The sequence below is a fragment of the Anomaloglossus baeobatrachus genome, chromosome 2, assembly GCF_048569485.1.
Source record: "Anomaloglossus baeobatrachus isolate aAnoBae1 chromosome 2, aAnoBae1.hap1, whole genome shotgun sequence".
Classification (NCBI taxonomy): Eukaryota; Metazoa; Chordata; class Amphibia; order Anura; family Aromobatidae; genus Anomaloglossus; species Anomaloglossus baeobatrachus.
Window position 1 is genome coordinate 42,988,780 of NC_134354.1, and position 26,949 is coordinate 43,015,728.

Here is a 26,949-nt window from a genome sequence, read left to right on the forward strand (position 1 = left end):
ACTACAGACAGGGGTGCAATCTCTCCTTCAAGGCCAGTCACACCCCTTGAGACGCCTCATGCACTTCCTAGGGAAGATGGTTGCAGCAATGGAGGCAGTCCCTTTCGCGCAGTTTCATCTGCGTCCACTACAATGGGACATTCTCCGTCAATGGGACGGGAAGTCGACGTCCCTCGACAGGAACGTCTCCCTTTCTCAGGCGGCCAAGGAATCTCTTCAGTGGTGGCTTCTTCCCACCTCATTGTCAAAGGGAAAGTCCTTCCTACCCCCATCCTGGGCGGTGGTCACGACGGACGCGAGCCTGTCGGGGTGGGGAGCGGTTTTTCTCCACCACAGGGCTCAGGGTACGTGGACTCAGCAAGAGTCCACCCTTCAGATCAATGTTCCAGAAATCAGAGCAGTGTATCTTGCCCTACAAGCCTTCCAGCAGTGGCTGGAAGGCAAGCAGATCCGAATTCAGTCGAACAACTCCACAGCGGTAGCATACATCAACCACCAAGGTGGCACACGCAGTCGGCAAGCCTTCCAGGAAGTCCGACGGATTCTAACGTGGGTGGAAGACACGGCTTCCACCATTTCCGCAGTTCACATCCCAGGCGTGGAAAACTGGGAAGCAGACTTCCTCAGTCGCCAGGGTATGGACGCAGGGGAATGGTCCCTTCACCCGGACGTGTTTCAGGAGATCTGTCGCCGCTGGGGGATGCCGGACGTCGACCTGATGGCGTCACGGTACAACAACAAGGTCCCGGTTTTCATGGCACGGTCTCACGATCACCGAGCTCTGGCGGCAGACGCCTTAGTTCAAGATTGGTCGCAATTCCGACTACCTTATGTGTTCCCACCTCTGGCCTTGTTACCCAGAGTGCTGCGCAAGATCAGGGCCGACTGCCGTCGCGCCATCCTCGTCGCTCCAGACTGGCCGAGGAGATCGTGGTACCCAGATCTGTGGCACCTCACGGTAGGCCAACCATGGGCACTACCAGAACGACCAGACTTGCTATCTCAAGGGCCGTTTTTCCACCTGAATTCTGCGGCCCTGAACCTGACTGTGTGGCCATTGAGTCCTGGATCCTAGCGTCTTCAGGATTATCTGGAAATGTTATTACCACCATGAGGCAGGCTAGAAAACCATCCTCCGCCAAGATCTACCACAGGACGTGGAAGATATTCTTATCTTGGTGCGCGGCTCAGGGAGTTCCTCCCTGGCCTTTTGCATTGCCTACTTTTCTTTCCTTCCTGCAATCCGGGTTGGAAAAAGGTTTGTCGCTCAGCTCCCTTAAAGGACAAGTCTCAGCGCTGTCTGTATTTTTTCAGAAACGCCTAGCACGACTTACTCAGGTGCGCACGTTCCTGCAAGGAGTTGGTCATATCGTCCCTCCTTACAAGCGGCCGTTAGAGCCCTGGGACCTGAACAAGGTTCTAATTGCTCTCCAGAAGCCGCCTTTCGAGCCTATGAAGGATGTTTCCCTTTCTCGTCTTTCACAGAAAGTGGCTTTTCTAGTGGCGGTCACGTCTCTTCGGAGAGTGTCCGAGCTAGCGGCGCTCTCATGCAAATCTCCCTTCCTGGTGTTTCACCAGGACAAGGTGGTTCTACGTCCGGTTCCTGAGTTTCTCCCTAAGGTGGTATCCCCCTTTCATCTCAATCAGGATGTCACATTACCTTCCTTGTGTCCTCATCCAGTTCATCAATTTGAGAAAGGTTTGCATTTGTTGGATCTGGTCAGAGCACTCAGGATCTACATTTCCCGCACGGCGCCCTTACGCCGCTCGGATGCACTCTTTGTCCTTGTCGCTGGTCAGCGTAAAGGGTCGCAAGCTTCCAAATCCACCCTGGCTCGGTGGATCAAGGAACCAATTCTTGAAACCCACCGTTCTGCGGGGCTTCCGGTTCCTTCAGGGCTGAAGGCCCATTCTACCAGAGCCGTGGGTGCGTCCTGGGCATTACGGCACCAGGCTACGGCTCAGCAGGTGTGCCAGGCGGCTACCTGGTCGAGTCTGCACACCTTTACCAAGCATTATCAGGTGCATACCTACGCTTCGGCGGACGCCAGCCTAGGTAGACAAGTCCTTCAGGCGGCGGTTGCCCACCTGTAGGACAGGGCTGTTTGACGGCCCTATCACGAGGTATTCTTTTACCCACCCAGGGACTGCTTTTGGACGTCCCAATTGTCTGGGTCTCCCAATTAGGAGCGAAAAAGAAGAAGGGAATTTTGTTTACTTACCGTAAATTCCTTTTCTTCTAGCTCCAATTGGGAGACCCAGCCCCCGCCCTGTTTTCTTAGGGATTTTTGTTTTTTTCGAGTACACATGTTGTTCATGTTGAATGGTTTCAGTTCTCCGATGTTTCTTGGGATTGAATTTGTCTTTAAACCTGTTATTGGCTTTCCTCCTTCTTGCTTTTGCACTAAAACTGAGGAGCCCGTGATCCCACAGGAGGGTGTATAGCCAGAAGGGGAGGGGCCTTACACTTTTTAGTGTAATACTTTGTGTGGCCTCCGGAGGCAGTAGCTATACACCCAATTGGCTGGGTCTCCCAATTGGAGCTAGAAGAAAAGGAATTTACGGTAAGTAAACAAAATTCCCTTCTTAATAAAACATTGTGTGAGTAGTCTTAGTCACAATTAACAGATGACGACCGCTAAACCAAGATGTCACCCAGCGTTTCAACACAACTTGCTATGGAAAAAAAAGTACATCTTATGTTGCTGAATTCCAAGTGCCATTATTATTTATTTATTTATTTATTTTTTTATTTTTTTCCTTTTGTTTTGTTTTTTGTATCTGGAATAGATTGAAATTTTTATCGGTACAATTTTGAGGAATATCTAATTTATTATTGATTTTAAATTTAATTTATTTGTATACATTTTAATTTTTTTTATCGGTGGAAGGAGTAATTAAAACGAAAAAATATACAGCAATTCTGACTTTTTTTTTCTCCACTGTGCACAAGCCTTTATTCTATGGTTGCAATCATACTGCATATTTTTTGTGATGAACTACTAAAATAATAATTATTTTTTTTTTTTTTTTTTTTTCCTTCTCTACTCTTAAGTGGACATTTTTTGTCCTTCTAGGGGACATGATTGAGCATGGACCACACCAGGAATTCATTGTTAAGTTCATATCTCTTATTGGACCCCTTGGTATAGTGTAGCAGTATGGTTCAGATGCGGCAATTACTATTGACCGCAGCATCTAAAGTGGTTGGGTTTTTTTCATAGCTGATCACTTGCTACATCTTCTAATGCCCAAGGGATTTAAAGGGGGTGTCCATTTTGGGCATGTGTGGTAATTGGGTGTGTCGTCCCCCCCTCACCCCCCTCCCCATGGTGGAATTTGTACCCAGCACTGAGCGACGGTGCTGCCCATTCTCTATGGGATTGCGGAGTACAGAGCTGCCTTATCTCCAGCAGTCACTGACCACCAAAGAAGCGGTGGTGCTCGTGCTCAGACCCTGCCCATTTTCACCATCAATGGGACCCCCTGCCGAGGTAAAAACCCATTCTTTTAAACTCACTACAATGTAAATCCTTAGGCCACATGCACCCGTTCAGCCAAAACCAGAAGCGGAACAATAAGGCTGGGGCCACACGGGCACTACTGCGATCCCCTTGCATGACACTCTGCTCATGCTGGCAGTACAGCAGAGCCGAGTCTCATGCTTGTGTCCTTGCAACTGAGGTCCGTTCGTGCGAGCAGACCTCAGCTGCGGGGGGCGGGCCGGCACTCAGGAGGGGAGGGAGGGATTTCTCTCCCTCTCTCCTGCGTAGTCAGCTATAGCCATTCTCGCATTGCACTGGCAGTACACCGGTGTACCGCGAGTGCAGTGCGATTTTTCTCTCGCCCCATTCACTTGAATGGGTGCGAGAGAAAGAGTCTCGGATTACAATCGCAGCATGCTGCGATTGTTTTCTCAGTCCGATTAGGGCTGAGAAAATAATCGCCCATGTGTGCTGACACACAGGCTAGAATTGGTCCGAGGGGAATGAGATGTTTTATCGCACTCCACTCGCACCGATTTTCTCGCCGTGTGGCTTAGCCCTAAGAGGAAAAGTATACTACAAACACGGGCACCACTTCTGCATTGATCGCCCACTTTTGGTTTTGGTCTTAATAATACTGGGTTAAAAAACCTCACCAAATACTCAACCTGTGAACCTGGAAAGTCTTATTGTTTTACTTGTGTAGTGCTAACCTATGCTGTACCGTTTGCAGATATTATCACTGTCCCCATTGGACCCAGGACTCTCCAGCGCTGTAAAGCAACACTGCTGACCCCCGTGCCGGTTGTTCTCTGATCACTTTGCTTCTTGTTTAGTTTTTTTCAGGGTGGTGGATTATGATCGATGCCGCTGTGGTGTATCCTAATCAAGAGGAGCTGAATCACGCTTTCCACACTTGTGGGGTCTTCTCTACGGTGGCCTTCTTCATGTAAGTTGGAGGTCGAATCGTTTTCATAGGGTAGTGGACAACTTGCTGATCTGGACGTCTGACCGAAGGACATTGCGTCTCTAGAACTCCAAAGATGGGGCTCTGCAGGCCTGTCTTGTATGGAGTGGAGGTGCGCGGGGCTCGGCCCCCGAGGTGCGCGGGGCTCGGCCCCCGAGGTGCGCGGGGCTCGGCCCCCGAGGTGCGCGGGGATCGGCTTCCTTTGGATTCATTGTCTAAAGATAACGGTGTTTGGCTATTTCCCTCAGTCCCATAGACAACAAATGGAGTGAAGGCCGCGCCTCCACTACATCTAGGAAGGGGCTCCGGAGCCCCCTTTTTGGGACCACTGGAGGTCCTAGACCCCCAATGACTAACAAGTTATCCCTGGAGTTATTGGGCAATGGGAAGCCAGTGAAGGGATTGGCAGAGAGGAGAGGTCGGGGAGTAGCGGGGGGGAGGTGGATTAGTTAGGCAGCAGAGTTTAGAATAGATTGTAGAAGTGCAACAGTGTTAGAAGACAGGCCACAGAGCAGGGGTTGCAATAGTCCAGGTGGGAGATAAGGGCATGCACTAGGCTTTTTGTAGCTTCTTTTGAAGGAAGGTACAGATTCGGGAAATATTTTTGAATTTGAGGCGGCAGGAGGTGAAGAGGGTTTGGATATGTGGCTTGAAGAGAGCAAAGTCCAGAGTTAAGGGGGCTTTACACGGTAGCGATATCGGTAACGATATCGCTATCGTGCGTACCCGTCCCCCCATTATTTGTGCGACACGGGCATATCGCTGCCCGTCGCACACAAAATTGCGCTTACCCGTCGCACGGCTTACCTGCCCTGCGACGTCGCTATGGCCGGCGATCCGCCTCCTTTCTAAGGGGGCGGGTCGTGCGGTGTCACAGTGACATCACACGTCAGCCGTCCGATAGAAGCGTAACATCCCGCCCACCTTCTTCCTTCCGCATTGCTGGTGGAGGCAGGTAAGGAGATGCTTCTCGCTCCTGCGGTGTCACACACAGCGATGTGTGCTGCCGCAGGAACGAGGAACAACATCGCTAATGAGAGGTGAACGATTTTTGGTTTTAGGACGACCTCTCCACGGCAAACGATTTTTGCCACTTTTGCGATCGTTTTAGGTTGCACATAAGTGTCACATGCTGCGATAATGTTAATGACGCCGGATGTGCGTCGCTAACGACGTTACCCCAACGATAAAACATTAACGATATCATAGCGTGTAAAGCCCCCTTTAACCCCAGACAGCGAGCATACGGAGAGTGAGCAGCCATTGACTCTGATGGATAGGACAGGTGGAGTTTTGTCCATGTTCAGTTTTAGAAATCGAGCAGAGACAAATGATGAAATAGTGGTCGGATATTGTGGGATTCTGGTTAGTAAGTCATTAAAATCCTTCAGTGGTCAGCATAATGGAGGTAAAGGCTGGGGTTGTTTTTGTAGCTAATTTCTACTCCGGCTAATTAATAAAGATCCTGAATGAGGGATTATTAGGTTATGTGTCCACGAGAGAATGTAGCTGCGGATTTTTCTGCATCAAAATCCGCAGCTTTCCCCCGGAATCCGCACCTTTTCAAAGGTGCTTATTTGCCGCGGATTTTGGTGCAGATTTTTTTTTAATTTTTTTTCCCCAATTTTAAAGCCAAAATCCGGATCAAAATCCGCAACAATAATTGACATGTTGCAGATTTTTCCGGATCAAAATCCGCTGCGGAAAAATCCGCAGCGTGGGCAAAGCATTTCCAAAATGCCATAGAAATGGCTGGGAAGTGCCTGAGCTGCAGATTTTCGGGAAATCCGCGGCTTATCCGCGAGAAATCCGCGGCAAAATCCGCACATTTTCCGCAGCGTGGACACATAGCCTTAGGCCCTGTGCGCACACTGTTTTTTGTCGCGGATTTGCTGCGGTTTTTGCTGCAGAAAAAGGTGCGGTTTTTGCTGATAACCTTCCTGCAGTCCTTCCCCAGCAAAGTCTATGAGAAATCCAAAATGCGGTGTGCACAAGTTTTTTTTTTGCCCTATAGGTTTTTGCTGCAGAATTTCTGCAGCAAAAAGAAGTAGCATGTTGCTGCTTTTCCGCAGGTACCTGTGGTTTTGCCATTAAATAATGGTTAAAACTGCATGGACCAACGCACGGAAAATCTGCAACAAACAGCGGTAAAACAGCATGCGGATTTTGGGCGCGTTTTTTTGCCGCAGGTGCGGGAATTCAGCCAGCGGGTGCGTATTTTACTTAAGAAACACATCTTCCCAATGCGCGCACAGTCCCTTTTAAAGGGAATACATAGTGTTACCCATGTCTGTAAGAGTCGCTACTGAGGGACACCTTTTATTGGGTCTCATGCATGGCAGGGAGGTATCATAAACCAGCGCTAATTAGAGTAGGAGGTGTGCACAGTGCCTGAGGTCAGTATCACCTCTTACCTTGTGACGTAAAAAGTGCGAGATATTGGATTACCCTTTTTATTCACTGCTGGCGTATTTCTTTATGATTTCCGTTTTGGGTTTAATATTACCAGTTAATGTGCACATTAAACCATGCTGTCACTAGGAAGACATAAAGGGGCAACATTGGGGTGTATTGGTAGGATATCCTACAAGTGTCTAATAATGGCCCATCCGGCCGATTGGACGTGCAAGTAATCTCAAGACTGGGACCTGGGAAAATTTGTGACCATCACTCTTGATTTTTTTTTTTTTTTTTTTTTTTTCTTTTCTATGGGAGCTTTGGATTAGTTGAACATTGATGTTTAGAATTGTGCCACATGATGTGCAGAACCCTTTTTCACCCGCTACGTCAGTGGTCCATGACCAACAGACCACAGCCCTGCGCACCGCCTCCTACTTGTGGCACCAGCGAATGTCTCTTTTGCGACGCACCCAGTGACAATGGTAGTCGGTGGCCACTGAACCAGAGTTGTGCAGATATTTTTGTTTTACATTAGTTGTGAAGATCTGAGGTCATGAGTTGTAGTAATCACCTAGGCAGGTTAAGGATGCAACAGTTTTTTATTTACAATAGGCCTTGTGCTCCTCCAGACAACGGGTATCAACAATAGTCCTTAGGATAGCTCCTCAAATCCAGACAACTGATATCAACAATAGTCCTTAGGATAGCTCCTCAAATCCAGACGACTGATATCAACAATAGTCCTTAGGATAGTTCCTCAAATCCAGACAACTGATATCAACAATAGTCCTTAGGATAGTTCCTCAAATCCAGACAACTGATATCAACAATAGTCCTTAGGATAGTTCCTCAAATCCAGACGACGAATATCAACAATAGTCCTTAGGATAGTTCCTCAAATCCAGACGAGGAATATCAACAATAGTCCTTAGGATAGTTCCTCAAATCCAGACGACGAATATCAACAATAGTCCTTAGGATAGTTCCTCAAATCCAGACGACGAATATCAACAATAGTCCTTAGGATAGTTCCTCAAATCCAGACGACGAATATCAACAATAGTCCTTAGGATAGTTCCTCAAATCCAGACGACGAATATCAACAATAGTCCTTAGGATAGTTCCTCAAATCCAGACGACGAATATCAACAATAGTCCTTAGGATAGTTCCTCAAATCCAGACGACGAATATCAACAATAGTCCTTAGGATAGTTCCTCAAATCCAGACGACGAATATCAACAATAGTCCTTAGGATAGTTCCTCAAATCCAGACGACGAATATCAACAATAGTCCTTAGGATAGTTCCTCAAATCCAGACGACGAATATCAACAATAGTCCTTAGGATAGTTCCTCAAATCCAGACGACGAATATCAACAATGGTAGCACGTTTATCAAGTTCCAATATCTATAGTCGATTCATGGACATCAGTACCTGGTCTCGCCATTGTTCCCCCCCCCCACCCCATGTTAAAGCATCACTTCACTGACCAAACATGTGGCTTATTATGCTCCCTCTCCTGGGATTAGCCCCCTGGATGGACATAAGTGCTCATCACACCTACCCCCTTAGACATTTTTTTCATGTAACTCCCAAGTATGAAGGAGGGCAGTCTCCGCTTAGTCTGCAGAATTGTGTATCAGGGGGACTCCCTGCAGAGGGAAACAATAGACTCCCACCCCCCACTAAGTGCAGAACAATAATGTAGAGTCCATGGAGGCCAAATCTGACTACGCATTTACAACCCCTCCCCCTTCAAATTGTGCACCTTAAACTGGCGAGCAAGCAATCTCCAATAAAACACAACAATAAGACTGACATAACTGGCGCTCTGTTCTGTAAACACCCCAAATCCTTTAGAGGTTTGGGCTCCACTCTACGTCCATTGGTCCAGTAGTCTTTAGTCCGCAGCCAGCACCTCACACTTGTTATGCCCTATCCTTCAGATGTGCCATCATTGTTTAAGATGGGCATATCCCTTTTTAAGTTATAACATCGGTTTGGAATAATCAGTTCCGTCATGCCGGTAGGTGGTCTGGAAGCTGTGATATTACTTTTGTCCTCTGATGATAGTCACAACTAACTTTATCGAGCGCTGCTTGTTCTCAGTTCTCCATAAAATAATTGGCAAACAGATCCCCATATCTCAGCTGAATGGAGTCAGAGATGAGGCTTTATGGTTATTAAAGCGCCTTGAACTGTGAGTTATTACATGCAATTATCAGAAAGGCTTGATGTCGCTGGATTAGTTAGTGGCCATAAATACCGTCATTACGTGCAACCATAACACAGGACTTGTACTTTCAGGATCTCCGATGTGAAATGTTTTTTTACACTTTCTTTCTAGTCGTAAAGTAAACATTTCTATACGGTGATGACCTTGCTTTTCCCTGCACCACTTCTCCAGGTGGACTTTACCAGAAGGGCCCTGATATCCGGCTATTGACAGAGCGGATTATTCAGTAACCATTCCTGGAATGTGGATATGCTGCTCCTGCCAGATAAAGGGACTGTACTGCCTGATATTTAGAGGGGCTGTCCACTTTACCTCTCTTCCATGAAGTGTTGGAGGACATGATTTTGTGTCACTGTTATGTTCACATCCATCCATCATGTTTTTCACACACATCAATGGCACCATCGGGGCTTCCATCTGAGGATAGGAAAAGCAAGATTCGGGCATATCCACCGATGGTGCCATTTGTTTTAATGAAGCAGATGGAGCCAGTTTGTTCTCGGTTGGACTTTTCAGGTGGGAATAAAAACGATCGACTGCGTTTTTGGAAGAGACTAAAAGACAAGTTTGGTCACGTGCTCCTCCATCAGGGGCCTTTTTTGTGGACCATATAGAGTTGTGCAGCCTGTGAGGGAAGGTGGAGGAGAACCTGTAATACTTACACCTAAACAGCGATTTTAGACTTGTGACACCAAATAACAGACCACTTCCCCAAAAAAATAACTGTGCTCAATTGGGATATAATAATAATTAAAAAAAAAAAAAAAATAAAATGGTGCACATATTGCATCAATGCTTACATTGAGTTCTCACAGATGGTCGCATGAGACCTGCCACCAAAATATCCAGAAGCTTTAGCTGTTTTTATCCATGTAATCGTCTTGTTGTTTTGCGTGCCGGCGCACAGACCCTAGCCCTCGTGTTGACCATAATCACTGGTGATGTCGCACACTGACATTGCAGGCCTCATGTTGGGCAAACAAAATTGCTGGGTGGTAGTCCAAAAAAAAAAAAAAAAAAGTCATATTTTTCGTTTAATAAGTCACACCAATTAAAAGGCCGAGGGAGCTGCACTGCGGCCGCAGGCCGAGGGAGCTGTACGTAGGCTGTGGGCTTCAAATAATGGCATCCGGAGTCGGCACGTGCGCAGATGGAGCTCTCTGCACAAGATCTCATTTGTGCACATGCCACCTCCAGCCCGTTGATCTCCCAGCGGCGGAGTTAAGGACAATAGCGCCCGGAGGTGGCGCATCCGCAGATGAGATCTAGAGCACCATCAGCGCATGCGCAGTTTCCGCTGAAGTCCGCATCGCTGACCTATTCAGGATGGCGCCCCAGCACAATGGAGCTCCAGCACATTGCCCGCAGCTCCAGCACAGCAAAGTACCTGAAGCCCCAGCACAGCACAGCGCAGCTCCAGCCAACGCCCGCAGCATTGCTCCTGCAACCCCTCTCCATCATTCCTGGCAAGCAACGTTCAAATTATTAGATGCACCCCTCGTTTTCCTCTCAAATTTTTGGGAGGAAAAAATACAATACTTGTGGGGGTTGTACCGATTCAGCAAGTTATCACTAGTGATAACTTGCTGAAGGGTCCCCTGTGAATGACTCGCTGTTCATGCACACCACCGCTTCGTTTATTGTCTTTAGGACAACCTGATGGCTCCAAACGTTGTACTCTGCTACCTCCACAGTCCCATAGAAAGTGCATGGAAGAATGGCGGGCGTGCACAGGCTATTGCTTCATTAAGAGGGGTCATTCAGTGTCCCAAATTCGTGAAAAGCAGCTATAACATCCTCAATTCTTCTGCTTTTCTACAAGATTTTTGGAGGCGCCTGTGGGAGTTTTTGCCCTTTCATCCAGAAGCACATTTGTGATGCCAGACACCAATGTTGGTGGAGAGGCCGGGCTCACAACCTCTACTGGTTGGAAGGTCCCGAGGTCCGGTGCTCATGTTCTTCCACCAAGCTCCCTCAATCATGTCTTTATGGACCTTGTGCACTGGGCACAGTCTTGGGGAACAGAAGAGTCTTCCCAAAACTTAAGAGCTCATGCGCTAAGATTTTACATTTCACCTTTACCTTTCGTTATCGCAGTCGCTCGGCTCTTAGTGATTCATGGGTGAAGGCAACAATCAGGTTTAGTAAGTTTTTTCCGCACCTGCTTCTATGAGTGATTTTTCTGTAACTGACTCGTCTTTGTCCCCACAGGATAAATGCTGTATCCAACGCCCAGGTACGAGGGGACGGCTACAGCGATGGCTGCCTGGGCCGCACAGGTCAGTAATGTTTTTTGCTTTTGTAAACAATTCATCCTTCTCTTCCCCATGTATAGACCCCGAAATGGGGGAGGGCGTCATCCCTATCCCATGACATAACCTGAAACTTATAAACCCCGATGCAGAATTCCCAAAGAGCCCCAACTATCATCGTCTATAATAGTATTGGTCTTCAAATATGGGCCTTTTGGGCACTCCTAGCCTCCAGGGGCTCGATACGTCCATATGAATCCACTATGAGGACCCCTGTCCTTATCATTACAGGGTTTCTAGTATTGGAAATCATTGCTACTTTTTTCCAAAAACGTTGCAACTCCTGTCTTGTTCTATGTCATATTGCTACTTAGCCTCCATATACTTCAGTGGAGCCAAGCTACAATACCAGACACATCCAGATGTGGCGCTGCGTCCGGAATAAAGCAGCCGTGTCTTTTATGCTGAACAACCCTTTTAAGACTGTCCATGGGAGATCGTACCTGTGGACTTTTCTGCAGGTATTTCCACAGGTTCACACAGCAACTCCCTGGAATCCGCAGCTATCCATTGCTGCGGAATTGTTGCGGTAAACCTGCGGAAACAGTGCGAAATTCTTGCGGAATTCCCGCCCTTTATCTCTATAGTGGAAAGGCAGGAATTCCGCAGGTAATTCCGCATGACTAATTGACATGCAGTTACATGCGGCTGCAGGAAATCCGCAGCATTTTCCGCAGAGGCAAATACCGCAGCATTGATACAGCACGCGCCCAAATTCCATAGGGTAACATGGGCAGTGCCTGTACTTGCGCAAACCCGCGGATTTATCTGGAAAATCTAGAACATCCGCGGGTTTTCCGCAGCAAAATCCAGTTACTTTCTCCCGTGGGCACATGGCCTAAGGGTGCGTGCAGAAATGCATTGTGTAATAAAGAACAAGCTAAGTAGAGGAGATTTTCTGCACATAAATTGACCTGCGGTGCAGATTTTGAACCCTGTCTGCTCATTGTTAAAGTACAGATTTTGTGATCTACCCTCCCTGAAGACTTGGATGCTTTCTCTGATCTGCACTACATATATTTTTCTATGCTGGTAGCTCTAAAACAGAGAATAGCAAAAATCTGAAATAGCCGTAAATCTGGCTGATGCAGCAGTACAGGCTGCTATGCACAGGAGTTACACAGGCTATGCAGCATGAAAACTGAAGGAAACTTTTTTTACTGAAGACTATAAAACCAGGTTTCTTATTTAGCATTTAAGAAGCAAAGAAATAATAATAATAAAGGGTATAGATGTCAGTAGCCTTTAGAAGAAGAATGTTTTTGGCTACTGAATGACTGGTACTATCTACACCTACACCAATTCTACTCTGTTGTGCAGGTGCCCGGATCTGGCTCTTCATTGGCTTTATGATGATGTTTGGATCACTCATTGCCTCCATGTGGATCCTTTTCGGAGCTTTTGTCACGCAAAGTAAGTATCCAGAAATGACATTTATCAAATCTAGTGCATGGGGGGGAAAAGTGGAGGATAAGCCCACTGTAGCCAAAGGGGCTTCAGATTTTATTTTTAGGGGTTTTTGAAAAAAAAAAAAGTAATAATAATAATTGCACCAATGCTTTTTGGTGGAGTAGAGGACTGGAACTCCCCCCTTTTGATGTGAGCAGTTTTGTCTGACAGCGTCACCATCCGCTTCTCCCATTTGTGCAGTGTGATTGCTTATTTTGTGCCCGTTCCCAAGCCCTTGCGGTGCCATCAGTATCTCTAGAACTCGTCTTTACCTGAAAACATGGTCCATAATCATCCGTATTTGCTCCTGTCCCTTTTCTAGATGTCAATGTCTACCCTGGGCTGGCTGTATTTTTCCAGAATGCTCTGATATTTTTTAGGTAAGTAATCAGTTATCATACAGTTCACATTACTCATTTAATTACAGCTGATAAGGTTGTTTTGTTTTTTTTGTTTTTTTTCTCTTCCCGGTTTTGATACTCTCCTTATTGACCCCTGATTATTTTAATATTTATTTTTTTTAATAAAAAATTTATATTGGATTTTTGGCTGATTTTTGGGATTCCGTTTTTGCCCCTTTTTGTGCTTTCAGCTTAAAAGGCATGTCCACTTTTGCAACCATTTTATTGCTCCATCGCAGAAAGTGGTAATTTTGCAAATAATCTTGATTTAAAGGAAGTCTGTCAGCACAAAAGGAATATTTATAACAAGTCCTTATCCTTATTGTGACTGTGCTGCTTTTACCTGATGTTCTGATCACAGAGATCCCCTTTTTACAATGAGAATCACAATGGCAATCACTAGGGATGAGTGAGTGTGCTCGTTACTTGAGTATTGGGGTGCTCGGGCGTCACTCGAGTGATGAGTATAATGGAAGTCCATGGGAAACTCGAGCATTTTTCCCTAAGATCTTCCAGAAAAATGCTCAAGTTCACCACTGACGGGTAGTCACTAGGAGTGCCCGCTCATCACTAGTTACTACTACTGAGCACCTGAGCATGGTAGTGCCCGCTCATCACTAGTTACTACTACTGAGCACCTGAGCATGGTAGTGCCCGCTCATCACTAGTTACCAGTACTGAGCTCCCGAGCATGGTAGTGCCCGCTCATCACTAGTTACTACTACTGAGCACCTGAGCATGGTAGTGCCCGCTCATCACTAGTTACCAGCACCCGAACATGGTAGTGCCCGCTCATCACTAGTTACGAGTACTGAGCCCCCGAGCATGGTAGTGCCCGCTCATCACTAGTTACCAGTACTGAGCACCCGAACATGGTAGTGCCCGCTCATCACTAGTTACCAGTACTGAGCTCCCGAGCATGGTAGTGCCCGCTCATCACTAGTTACTACTACTGAGCACCTGAGCATGGTAGTGCCCGCTCATCACTAGTTACTACTACTGAGCACCTGAGCATGGTAGTGCCCGCTCATCACTAGTTACCAGCACCCGAACATGGTAGTGCCTGCTCATCACTAGTTACGAGTACTGAGCCCCCGAGCATGGTAGTGCCCGCTCATCACTAGTTACCAGTACTGAGCACCCGAACATGGTAGTGCCCGCTCATCACTAGTTACCAGTACTGAGCACCCGAACATGGTAGTGCCCGCTCATCACTAGTTACCAGTACTGAGCACCCGAACATGGTAGTGCCCGCTCATCACTAGTTACCAGTACTGAGCTCCCGAGCATGGTAGTGCCCGCTCATCACTAGTTACTACTACTGAGCACCCGAGCATGGTAGTGCCCGCTCATCACTAGTTACTACTACTGAGCACCCGAGCATGGTAGTGCCCACTCATCACTAGTTACTACTACTGAGCACCTGAGCATGGTAGTGCCCGCTCATCACTAGTTACCAGCACCCGAACATGGTAGTGCCTGCTCATCACTAGTTACAAGTACTGAGCCCCCGAGCATGGTAGTGCCCGCTCATCACTAGTTACCAGTACTGAGCACCCGAACATGGTAGTGCCCGCTCATCACTAGTTACCAGTACTGAGCCCCCGAGCATGGCTGTGCCCGCTCATCACTAGTTACTACTACTGAGCACCTGAGCATGGTAGTGCCCGCTCATCACTAGTTACTACTACTGAGCACCTGAGCATGGTAGTGCCCGCTCATCACCAGTTACTACTACTGAGCACCCGAGCATGGTAGTGCCCGCTCATCACTAGTTGCGAGTACTGCACACCCGAGCATGGTAGTGCTCATTCATCACTAGTTACGAGTACCGAGCAGCCGAGCATGGTAGTGCCCGCTCATCACTAGTTACGAGTACTGCACACCCGAGCATGGTAGTGCCCGCTCATCACTAGTTATGAGTACTGATCACCTGAGCACAGTAGTGCTCGCTCTTCACTAGTTAAAAGTACAGAGCACGCGAGCATGGTAGTACTCACTCATCACTAGTTATGACTCACGAGCATGGTAGTGCCCGCTCATAACTAGTTACGAGTACTGAGCACCCGAGCATGATAGTGCTCACTCATCACTACTTGCCAAGTCTGCCGGAGCAAGAAATGCAACTTGCTGACTGTTTCCACTGTCTGTTACATTAGCATATCATATTAGGACATGTAGGACTAAGCTGCTAAAATAATACAATACTTTTCGACATTTCTCCCTGCAATTAATGCTCTTCTCTTGTCTATGGTCTGCAGCACGCTCATCTACAAGTTTGGAAGAACTGAAGAACTCTGGTCCTGAAGTCCTCATTCGCAACGTGTTCTTCTATTTTGCCATCTTTCATCTCGGGTTATGTTTTATGGAAGCTCATTTCTACATTGAAACTCCAGCAGTGAGAAGATATTGGTTTCACAGCATCGGCTGATCTGTTCACATTGAAGTCTATTCCAGGGTCTCTCCAATCAATAGGGTCACCTACATGAGGCATGGAGGGTCACCCTTAAGTTTTAAATGAAAAGTCCACAACATTTTACTTTTGGCATGAACAATGAAGCAACGATAGTCTGCAAAATCTCTAGTTTTGTCAACAGTTTCCATAGCAACAGACTACAAACAAACCTTGTGTAGCCAGATCCTGCAGTCATATCGCCAGCTCTCCTATTTTTTTGCTAACCTGCCGAATCTATGTTGGTATGACGTATAGATGGAAGATTGAGTGTAGTAGGATCAGATTACGCAGGGTCTGCTTGTCTGTATGTATTTTACTATGGAAACACATAGGTCTGCATAGGAGCTGTAAACACAACGCAATTTTTCGATTAGGACAGTTTGCACAGTTGCTTTGTTTATTTTGTTTTATTAATTTGGGTTTATTTTTAGATGCACTAAAATACAAAGTTTGTTAAATTGAACCTTTTCTTTAATTTCCGAAAGGATGCCTTAAGTATTCCCAGTTGGTGGCTCTCTCCAGATGTTGGGAAAAATCTGGCTGCGCAGCCCCATCACATAACTGCAGTTATTGGGTATGCTTTGCCCATATTAAAGGGAATCTGTCACCAGATTTTTGCTACCTCATCTGAAAGCCGAATGATGTAGGGACAGAGACCCTGATTCCAACGATATGCCCCTTAGTTTACTGAGTGCAGTAGTTATGACACTATCAGATTTTTTTTTTTTTTAGATGTGGCATAGCTCAGAAAGCTAACCTCATCTACTCCCTGATGATCAGCTTTCTGTGTACATTGGCAGCTTTCTGTCAATAAACAATCAGTGCTAGGGGTGTGGTTGGACTAGGATGCACGTGAGCACCTAGTCCGGCAGGGATAATCTCCCTTTAAACAATTATATATTTTAGTTTACGAGCCTCTAACTAAGCCGATTTGCTGTGAAAAAGCCCCCATAGTAGCCACCTGTCATGTTGCTTTGTAATTCATGAGCATGGGGGGCATGCAGTTCTCATAAGATAAGAGCAAAGCCTCCATAATACAGTCATCCAAGAAATAATTATAGTACTGCAATTCACCATTTATTTCTGTAGCCAAGAAAGCTACACTTGCATTATATGTTGTAGCCCAAGAGGGGTTGTTCGGAATTAGGAAAAAAAAAATTTCGACAACCCCCTTTAATAGCCGTTCAAGTGACCTCATGTTTTATAGGAAAATGTTGCACTTCAATGCTAGAAGTCCAATAAATGCTGCATAGCGTCAATCACAATAGCCATATAGTGTAATGCCTAGGACGGGGACGATTCTCTGCGTATTTACTGTCCGCGCGGGTGTGAACGGCTGCTTTTCATGTCTCCTACTTGACTGCTGCTATGAAGTCACCGTGACGCACGTCTTATATTATCATTTGTCTTGCCTGAAATGAACTTAAATGTCGCCCTGTCATCCTGCTGATTAGATAATTGCATGTTGTATTTGTAGCATAGCCATGGGGATGGCACCCGTGAGCGGGGCGCTGTGCGGCTGGCACCCGTGAGCGGGGCGCTGTGCGGCTGGCACCCGTGCGGCTGGCACCCGTGAGCGGGGCGCTGTGCGGCTGGCACCCGTGAGCGGGGCACTGTGCGGCTGGCACCCGTGAGCGGGGCGCTGTGCGGCTGGCACCCGTGAGCGGGGCGCTGTGCGGCTGCACCCGTGAGCGGGGCGCTGTGCGGCTGGCACCCGTGAGCGGGGCCAGTGTAGGGCTGGCACCCGTGAGCGAGGCCAGTGTAGGGGTGGCACCCGTGAGCGGGGGCCCTGTGCGGCTGGCACCCGTGAGCGGGGCCAGTGTAGGGCTGGCACCCGTGAGCGAGGCCAGTGTAGGGCTGGCACCCGTGAGCGGGGGCCCTGTGCGGCTGGCACCCGTGAGCGGGGCCAGTGTAGGGCTGGCACCCGTGAGCGAGGCCAGTGTAGGGGTGGCACCCGTGAGCGGGGGCCCTGTGCGGCTGGCTCCCGTGAGCGGGGGCCGTGTAGGAGTGACACCCGTGAGAGGGGCCCTGTGCGGCCGGCACCCCCATGTGTAAGGGTAGCTTTACACTGACACATTTTTAGTACGTTTTTCATCCTTATTCTGTTTGGCAGAGCCGATAATGGATTCCATCCCTAGAAAAAAAAATATTAAAGAGTAGCAGCCGCTCGTGAATTAAGGGGTATGCACAACTCATTTGCCCCATTCATATATCCAGAGATCTCCTTTAAGCAGTATTCGCAGCCATATCTTCAGCTCATGAATTAAAGGGGTCGTTCACTACTTGGACAACGTCTTTTTAAATACTATATATTCCGTCAAATAAAATACAAATAACTAGGTCCTCACCTTCCTATTCCAGAGATCTCGGCACCAGGTATTCTGGGGTTCGCAGGACAATGGCTGCAGTGCTCACGTGGCATTACAATCGGTGGTCCCTAATTGGGGTGCTGCGCTCACACTTTCATCAGACGTCCGAAGAATGTAAGCGCTGCAGCCAATTAGCGACCACTGATTGGCTGCAGCGCTTACGTGGCATGACAATGTCGTGCTAGCCCCGGAAGACCTGGCGACGACATCACACCAACGGGTGGTGAGTTCTATTATTTTTATTTTACCCACGAATATAGTATTTAAGAAGGACTTATCCACATAGTGACAATCCCTTTAATACATTGGTTGAAACTATTGCTGCAAAAATACTGTATAAAGGGAGTCTCTGGCCATATTAATGGTGCAAGTGAGGTATGCATGCCCCCTTACGTGTGGTCAGCCCCCTTGACGTGCGGTCAGCCCCCTTGATGTCATATAACATGACCATGGCAGACAGTATGGAGTCTGCACGGTATGACGTGACTACTGTCATGCCATATTGACCACCATAGTTATGTGATGGCCGAAAATTTTCTAAAGAAATGGAAATAACTTAACAATGGCCATATTTTTAGGGTACTGCACACAGGACGGAGCTCCTGTATGTGTGTGTCTGTTGTGTATTATCCAAAAACATCTTGATGGGGTTGTATGACATTAGAAAACATGGCGAGCGCCACTCTTGCCCATGGATTGTGCCTGGTATTGCATTTTTATGTGAATGGAGCTTAGGCTGCTTTCACACTACGTCTTTTTAACATGCGTCCTGAACGTTTTTTGCTGCAAAAGCGGATCCTGCTTTTACAGCAAAAAACGCATGCAAACGCATGTGTTACTTTGCAGGATCCTGTCACTGGATGTTTAGGGGTGGGCATTGGAGTCATGTGATCGGGAGTGATGGGAACTAAACGTGCCAGACTGGGAGCCGGCATCTGACAGCTGCGAGGCTCGTAACCAAGGTAAACATCGGGTATACTTGCTTGGATACCCGATATTTACTTTGGTTACAAGCGTCTGCAGCTGCTTGGAGCCGGGCTCCCTGCACACGTAAACATCGGGTAACTAAGAGAAGTGGTTACCCGATATTTACCTTGGTTACGAGGGTCCGCAGCTCTCAGGTGGAGGAGAGGGAGGGGGAGAGACAGAGAGGTAGGAGAGAGACTGATCACGGGGCTGGTTTCTGGGCATGCTCAGTAGAGCAAGCAGGATCCTGTCTATCAGCATGCCAGCGTTCACCTGCGTTTGCGTGCTGTTTAGTCAGGATCCAGCAATTTGCAGGATTTGGACGCAGCTCAAAAACGCTACATGTAGCGTTTTTGAAAGATATTAAAAAACTGCAAGTCGCTGGATCCTCACTATAACGCACGCAAACGCAGGTGAACGCATGTTAACCCGAGTCCATTGCAAATGCATTGAAATGAAAACGCATTTGCACTGGATCCGTTTTTGCGTTAAAAAAAACGTTCAGGACGCATGTTAAAAAGACGTAGTGTGAAAGCAGCCTTAGCTGCAGTACCACACACCACCCATGGACAAGAGTGGCGCTGTTTCTGGGAGAAAGCTATGTTTTCTAATATCAAGCAACCCCTTTAACAGGGTTGTCTAATATTAATATATATATATATATATATATGCTGTGTTGCAGCATTTTCACGGTTTGGCTTTTACAGGCTCTTAGGTTTCCCTGCACATTCAACTTTGATGTGGTCTGTGGTCATAAATCAGCAGAGAGGAGCTCAGAAAAACACAGATAAAACAATCCTGTCAGAACGATCTCACTGACAAATTCTCAGTTACCTCATTCTGCAGCCAGCAATACATGATGTAGCACAGAGGTTATAAAAGGCAATGGTGCAAAAGGTTTAATGAAACACAATTACAAAAATGATTGTTATCCTCAATTACAGGCACTTAGTAAAAAATAAAAAAAGTGTCCCCAGAGATGCACAACCACTTTTATTATGGTAGGTGGCTGTCAAAGACTGTCATTGAGTGTTATATGATTTTTTTTTTTTCTACGTGAACACACTGGATTTTGCACAAGGTAGGGAGTAGTGTGCATTTTGTATTCCGGGTTTATTGCCTGCTGTATAAGAAAGTAAAAAGTTCCAAAAGACATTAGGGGAGATTTATCAAAACTGCTGCAGAGGAGTTGCCCCAGAGTGACCAATCAGATTGCATCTTAGATCATCAAGCAGGCATTTGAAAAATGAGTGGTGGAATCTGATTGGTTGCTATGGGCATCCTGTCCCACTGTTCCTATGCACCAGTTGTAAACACTGTCCTCCATTTTATGTTTTTCAGTTTTCCCTCCTGAATTCAGGGATTTGTATAGATTAAATTGTTGTATATATGTTCAGTAATAAATTGAGAGACTACTCCTAAAGTTATAAAATATAATCTGTAATTGGCAATATGGCCGTGTTTCAGGGCCCACAGTGGCCGTGTTTCAGGGCCCACAGTGGCCGTGTTTCAGGGCCCACAGTGGCCGTGTTTCAGGGCCCACAGTGGCCGTGTTTCAGGGCCCACAGTGGCCGTGTTTCAGGGCCCACAGTGGCCGTGTTTCAGGGCCCACAGTGGCCGTGTTTCAGGGCCCACAGTGGCCGTGTTTCAGGGCCCACAGTGGCCGTGTTTCAGGGCCCACAGTGGCCGTGTTTCAGGGCCCACAGTGGCCGTGTTTCAGGGCCCACAGTGGCCGTGTTTCAGGGCCCACAGTGGCCGTGTTTCAGGGCCCACAGTGGCCGTGTTTCAGGGCCCACAGTGGCCGTGTTTCAGGGCCCACAGTGGCCGTGTTTCAGGGCCCACAGTGGCCGTGTTTCAGGGCCCACAGTGGCCGTGTTTCAGGGCCCACAGTGGCCGTGTTTCAGGGTTCACAGTGGCCGTGTTTCAGGGCCCACAGTGGCCGTGTTTCAGGGCCCAAAACACTCATAGGAAGCCTGGAGTTTTAGTGAACCAAACTGAGCTTAGAACTAAGATGTCTGTAATTCACACCCAAAATTAAAGCACTGTAAAGATGTCAACCTGACTGTATATGAATATATCGGACCTCCCCTGATATGCAGGCACCTCACACCCCCCAAAAAATATGGCTGAGGGGCCGACCTTTTATAGCTTTTAAATTAGGGGATTGTCTGTGCGGAAATTATCCCTTTTAATGACACAACATGACTTCTTCTGCCAGGCAGTTTTTCCACTTGTCAAACCTCTGAATTGTCAGACTGGTTGCCATGCATTTAGATCCCTAGATACCAGGCCTAATCCATAGCAACCAGCCTGTCTCAGTCACTAAGCTGAAGGTAGAGCCTCAGGGGGCTTGGTGGTTATATGGCTTTAAAGTGAGGTATATAAATCCCCTGCATCCAGTCACTTCTATTTATTTCTTGTAGATATTATGATATAATGGATATTTCAGGTTGTTGACTATTCTAGAGTTAGCTGCCCACGGCCTTGTTGTTGCACTGCATTACTCCTCTATGTGTGCTCCAGTATGGAGCTGACCATACAGACTACTGATTTAGTGCAGACAAGTGTGGCTCTGGTCTAGGTACAGTATTTTCTATGCACTTATGGAGTCGGAGACACAGGATATGAAGCTGTGGCGCGGATACCTGTGATCTGGAAAGCTCTGGGACTATCTTTGTACCCCCCCACCTTTAAATCTATTGTAAATGAATGAATGCGCTGGCTTTGTTACAGTAGCATCCTGCATTCTAGAAAAATGTCCTTGTATCTTGATGCTTGAACTGTAATAAAAACCACCTGTCAAAATGAATATAAAAATGTCTTGTTTTTTTTTTATTATTATCCAGTATGGTGACTTTATCTGCAATCTGCTGTCATGGTGTGAAAGCGTGCACCATTGCATGCCAGATCTGCAAAGCTGTGCAATAATTATCTTGATGCTTGGAGATAAGAATTGTAGGGCTGTGCACCAAATACAGACACATCCTGGTTTAGTCTTCAGAGTAGATGCGGCTCATTCCCAATGGTCATGAACAGAACCATCATTTATATGGGAGCTGGAAAAATTGCAGAGTGAGTGCGCTTAGTAATTTTTGAAGGTTCGATAAAAATTCTCAAACACCTCTCCATTTCTGTGAGCGTGAACAGGCTTCTATCAGTATGCTATACATGTTTACAGATGGGATAACCCCTTTAAAATTTCTGCTCTGGGTACAACAAACTGATTTTGAAGCTCCTGTAAACCATTGCAGGACTGTAGGTTTATTAGTTATTTATCAAATTAGGAGTGTGATCAGAGTGGTGTGATCAGAGTGGTGTGATCAGAGTGGTGTGATCAGAGTGGTGTGATCAGAGTGGTGTGATCAGAGTGGTGTGATCAGAGTGGTGTGATCAGAGTGGTGTGATCAGAGTGGTGTGATCAGAGTGGTGTGATCAGAGTGGTGTGATCAGAGTGGTGTGATCAGAGTGGTGTGATCATCCATTGACTTACATGGCCGAGTGCATTCTGATCTACAGAGGCAACTCAGGCATGCTGCGTTTTTTGTTTTTTTTTTTTCTTCATTCTTACAGACTGAGGTCAGTCACGCTAGCATATGATCCAATGCGGGAGCATCGGATTCGATATGCTAATGGCTCACGCTCGGAGCAGAGTCAAGTGTCATGTAACTGTGATCTGATCATGCGAGAGAAGAGGGAGAGAGTAATCACTCCCATCTTCTCCACTATCTGTCTGTGCATATATCACACTGCACTCTGATGACATCTGTCAGTCCGATGTTTCACACGCACTCATACACTAGTGTCTGTGAGTGAGCCGAGACTCACTGCAATTTTCCCCTCCACCCCACCCTTAGTCTGAATTAGTGCTGAGGAAAACATTGCAGATCTGAGCTGCCTCAGTACTTAAGATGGGGCTGAGTACAATGTAAGATTTTCTTGCATTGCACACGTGCAAGTTATATTCAGTGTGATTTTACCCTGAAGAAAAAAATCTGATTTATCCACGGCCCCATAGCATGACATTGCCCTGAGTGTGATCCGATGTTTTATTGGATGGCACTTGAACCGCAAATACAATCGTCTGCGCCAAGGCTTAGGGGTATTTTTGCACGCTGCGACATCGCTAGCGATATCGTTAGCGATGTGAAATGCTAGATCGCAAGTGTGATCTTTTGAGATCGCACATGCGTAAAATGACCTATGTGCGATCTCGAAAGTTCACACTTGCGATCTAGCATTTCACTTCGCTAACGAGATCGTTAGCGATGTCGCAGCGTGCAAAGTACCCCTTAGATGCCTCTACAGCTGCCAAATGGTGAAATGTTAGCATATACTCACACAGGACAGAAAAACTGCACCGTCTAATTCATTGATTTGCAGCAAATTGCACAGCGGTTTTTATTTTCACAATTTATGCTCCATGGGGACTTACTTTAATCTGTCCCTCCTAAGACTCTGTTCTGTAAGGGTGTATTAAGTGATTTTTGTGTTTTTAAATTTCTTGTGGCTTCTGAAGCCAATCGACTCTAAAGTCCACATCATAAATTGCTTCTAATAAGATTCCTACTAAATGTAAAATCCACATTACTGTTACAGTGAGGTTTTTCCAGACCAGGCTTTAAAAAAAATTAATTGTGAAAAAAGTTTTTTTTGTTTGATATTCAGAGCAAAACATGGATTTATCTTAAAGGGGTGGTTCACTATTCTGGAAGAGTGGCCACATCTCTGTAAAACTGATAAGGAAAGGATTTTTCTAAATACCTTGCTTTAGTCAATTGTGTCTCAGAGCGTCGCTATTGTGGTCTGCTCATGCCCATGAAGTACCCCCCCGGCACCTTGACCTTTTGAGATCTGGTGATGCCTGTTGACCCGACATCACAGAGCCCAGCCCCAGTCTTCCTTAGTCAGTGGGCTGCGGGCGGTGTTTTGTCGTGTGGCAAAGCCCAGCATCGCTTCTGTTTGCGGCGCTCTACAGCGAAAGAGAGAGCTCATGATGAGTTGGGCTGTGATGAGCGGTGAATCTCCCCCTACAGCCCTGTCGCTCAAGAATATTGAGGCCGGGCTCGGTGATGTCGGGTCAACTGGAACTTGACGTGACCTCACTGGATCTCAGATCTCGGAGTCCGGGGGGGGTCACTTCATGGAGATGAGCAGACAGCAAAAGCGCCGCTCTGAGGCAGAATTTGCTGAACAAGGTATTTAGAAAAAGCCTTCCCTATCAGTTTTACAGGGATGTGGCCACTATTGCAGAGTAGTGAACCACACCTTTAAGTCTCAGAACATATCCTAATGGTATGTTTTGAAGATCCATCTCAAATCCATTTGAAAGTCACATCACAAAGACTTTGAAGTGGATTTTGATTGCATCTTGAAGTGGATCTTGGCTTTCTGAGCAACCATTCAACTCTGAATATCCAACCGATGAATCTCCTGATGGAAAACCTTTTGGGCAGAAATTGTAACATGGAACTAAACAGTGAATGGACCATCAAAGGGCAGATGTGATTTAGGCACTGTAGTTGGTCCTCGATGTTTTACACACCACTCAAGCAATTCATTCGGCAGGACGGCTCTGGTCGGAGAGAAATTGGACAAGTGTCAGAAGATGGCGGAAATCTAAAAATCAAAGAACAACTCTGTACCATTCACTACAGGTAATGTTACTTTATGGCATTTGAATAATTAGATGATCTTATATCTATTGTTTTAATATTTATCTCACATCTACTGTATCTCTACATATATTTACTTTTTTCTGAAAGTTTTTGGATAAAATCTTTTAAAAAGGTTAAGTCTTCTGCCTGGTTGCGTGAGCTGAAAGCAGTTCTTGGTATAAAATCGTTTTGCAGGTGACCACCGTTTGTCATGTGTTACATGATTAATAAGGATGTGGTTCGCCCACGTGGTTTTGCTAAGAATTTTACAGAATATCACACATTGGAAATTGGTGATTAGAACATTCTTACACAGGTGTAATAATGTAATTGCATATTACATAAAGGTATATTTATACAGTCACCCACATTAGTGTCCCCGAGACGGGCATTGATAAAACCTATGTTGTATGTAATGTACTTTATGTTGTGAAACGTTACATGGACTTTGGTTTTGTGAGACGCAGCCGTGGAAGATTCTTTCAAGTCAAATGGGAAAGTTTTGTGGGTTTGCATCACGGCTGAAGTGAGTTGTATACAATCGGCGAGTTAATTCTTTGCACACAAGCTGTTAAAAGTCCTGTGCAAAACCTATATTCAGCATCTACACCAGAAAAAGTTCCTAATGTACATATCGTGTGTCCCCGAAAATAAGCCCTAGCGGGAATTTTAAGCATTTTCAGCGTAAGGCTTAAAAATAAGCCCTAGTTGCGGTTCAATAATTAAGTGTCCATGCAGCTAAAAAAAAAAAAGTTAAAGAATACTTCAGGACAATACATTATAGAAAGCAGACCATCCCCAAAAGAGAGACGAAAGAAGACCCCGCAATCATACCAGACACCGAATGGGAGGACCTGCGGTGGAACGCACACTCGCTCACATCAGATCATACACGCACACACACCCCATATCCGGCAATACCGATTGCTTCCAGCCAGCAGGGGAACCTGGGACGCAGTGCAGTGGAGCACGAGGACCTGCGGTGGATGTGTTCCACTGCAGGTCCTTACTCTCTACTGCACTGCATCCCATGTTGGCCTGCCGGCCGGGAGCAATGCTTGTCACCAGATGTTGTTAGAATATGAGTGCACGAACGGATGTATGCGAGTGTCGGGCAGAAGCAGGTGAGGAGTGCGTGGAGCATACTTGTTGGGAGCTCCCATTGAATATTGCATATACATGCACCGTACCTCTGCATATTTGCCTTTCCACCTGTACGTACATGCATTCATTTGTACAGGCGCTATTTTCACATACACCTCATCTTTGAATTCTTGTACATCTATTTATCAATTTGTAACTACTAGCATTAGCTCCTATAGGTGCTAACTTACAGTGCCTTGTGAAAGTATTCGGCCCCCTTGAATTTTTCAACCTTTCCCCACATTTCAGGCTTCAAACATAAAGATAACAATTTTAATGTTATGGTGAAGAATCAACAACAAGTGGACACAATTGTGAAGTTGAACGAAATTTATTGCTTATTTTAAACTTTTGTAAAAAAGAATAAACTGAAAATTGTGTCGTGCAATATTATTCATCCCCTTTACTTTCAGTGCAGCAAACTCACTCCAGAAGTTCATTGAGGATCTCTGAATGCTCCAATGTTGTCCTAAATGACTGATGATAAATATAATCCCCTGTGTGTAATCAAGCCTCCGTATAAATGCACCTGCTCTGTGATAGTCTCAGTGTTCTGTGTAAAGCGCAGAGAGCATCATGAAGACCAAGGAACACAACAGGCAGGTCCGTGATACTGTTGTGGAGAAGTTTAAAGCCGGATTTGGTTGAAAAAAGATTTCCACAACCTTAAACATCCCAAGGAGCACTGTGCAAGCGATCATATTGAAATGGAAGGAGCATCATACCACTGCAAATCTACCAAGACCCGGCCGTCCCTCACAAATTTCTTCTCAAACAAAGAGAAGACTGATCAAAGATGCAGCCAAGAGGCCCATGATCACTCTGGATGAACTGCAGAGATCTACAGCTGAGGTGGGAGAGTCTGTCCATAGGACAACAATCAGTCGTACACTGCACAAATCTGGTCTTTATGGAAGAGTGGCAAGGAGAAAGCCATTTCTCAAAGATATCCATAAAAAGTGTCGTTTAAAGTTTGCCACAAGCCTCCTGGGAGACACCAAATGTGGAAGAAGGTGCTCTGGTCAGATGAAATCAAAATCGAACTTTTTGGGCACAATGCCAAACTATGTTTAGCTTAAAAGCAACACAGCTCATCACCCTGAACACAC

General features: G+C 46.3%; 1 protein-coding gene across 1 annotated transcript in view; it reads left to right on the forward strand.

Annotated features, from left to right (window-relative positions):
- The window catches only part of TMEM50B (transmembrane protein 50B), a 41,377-nt gene extending 19,529 nt beyond the window's left edge, over positions 1-21,848 (forward strand). Inside the window, exons 3-7 of the mRNA XM_075335014.1 lie at positions 4,322-4,434; positions 11,303-11,370; positions 12,724-12,816; positions 13,175-13,232; positions 15,515-21,848. Coding sequence (XP_075191129.1) covers positions 4,322-4,434; positions 11,303-11,370; positions 12,724-12,816; positions 13,175-13,232; positions 15,515-15,560 — 378 coding nt within the window. The 3' untranslated portion in view covers positions 15,561-21,848. The remainder of the gene's footprint in view (positions 1-4,321; positions 4,435-11,302; positions 11,371-12,723; positions 12,817-13,174; positions 13,233-15,514) is intronic.
- Positions 21,849-26,949: the final 5,101 nt, after the last annotated feature.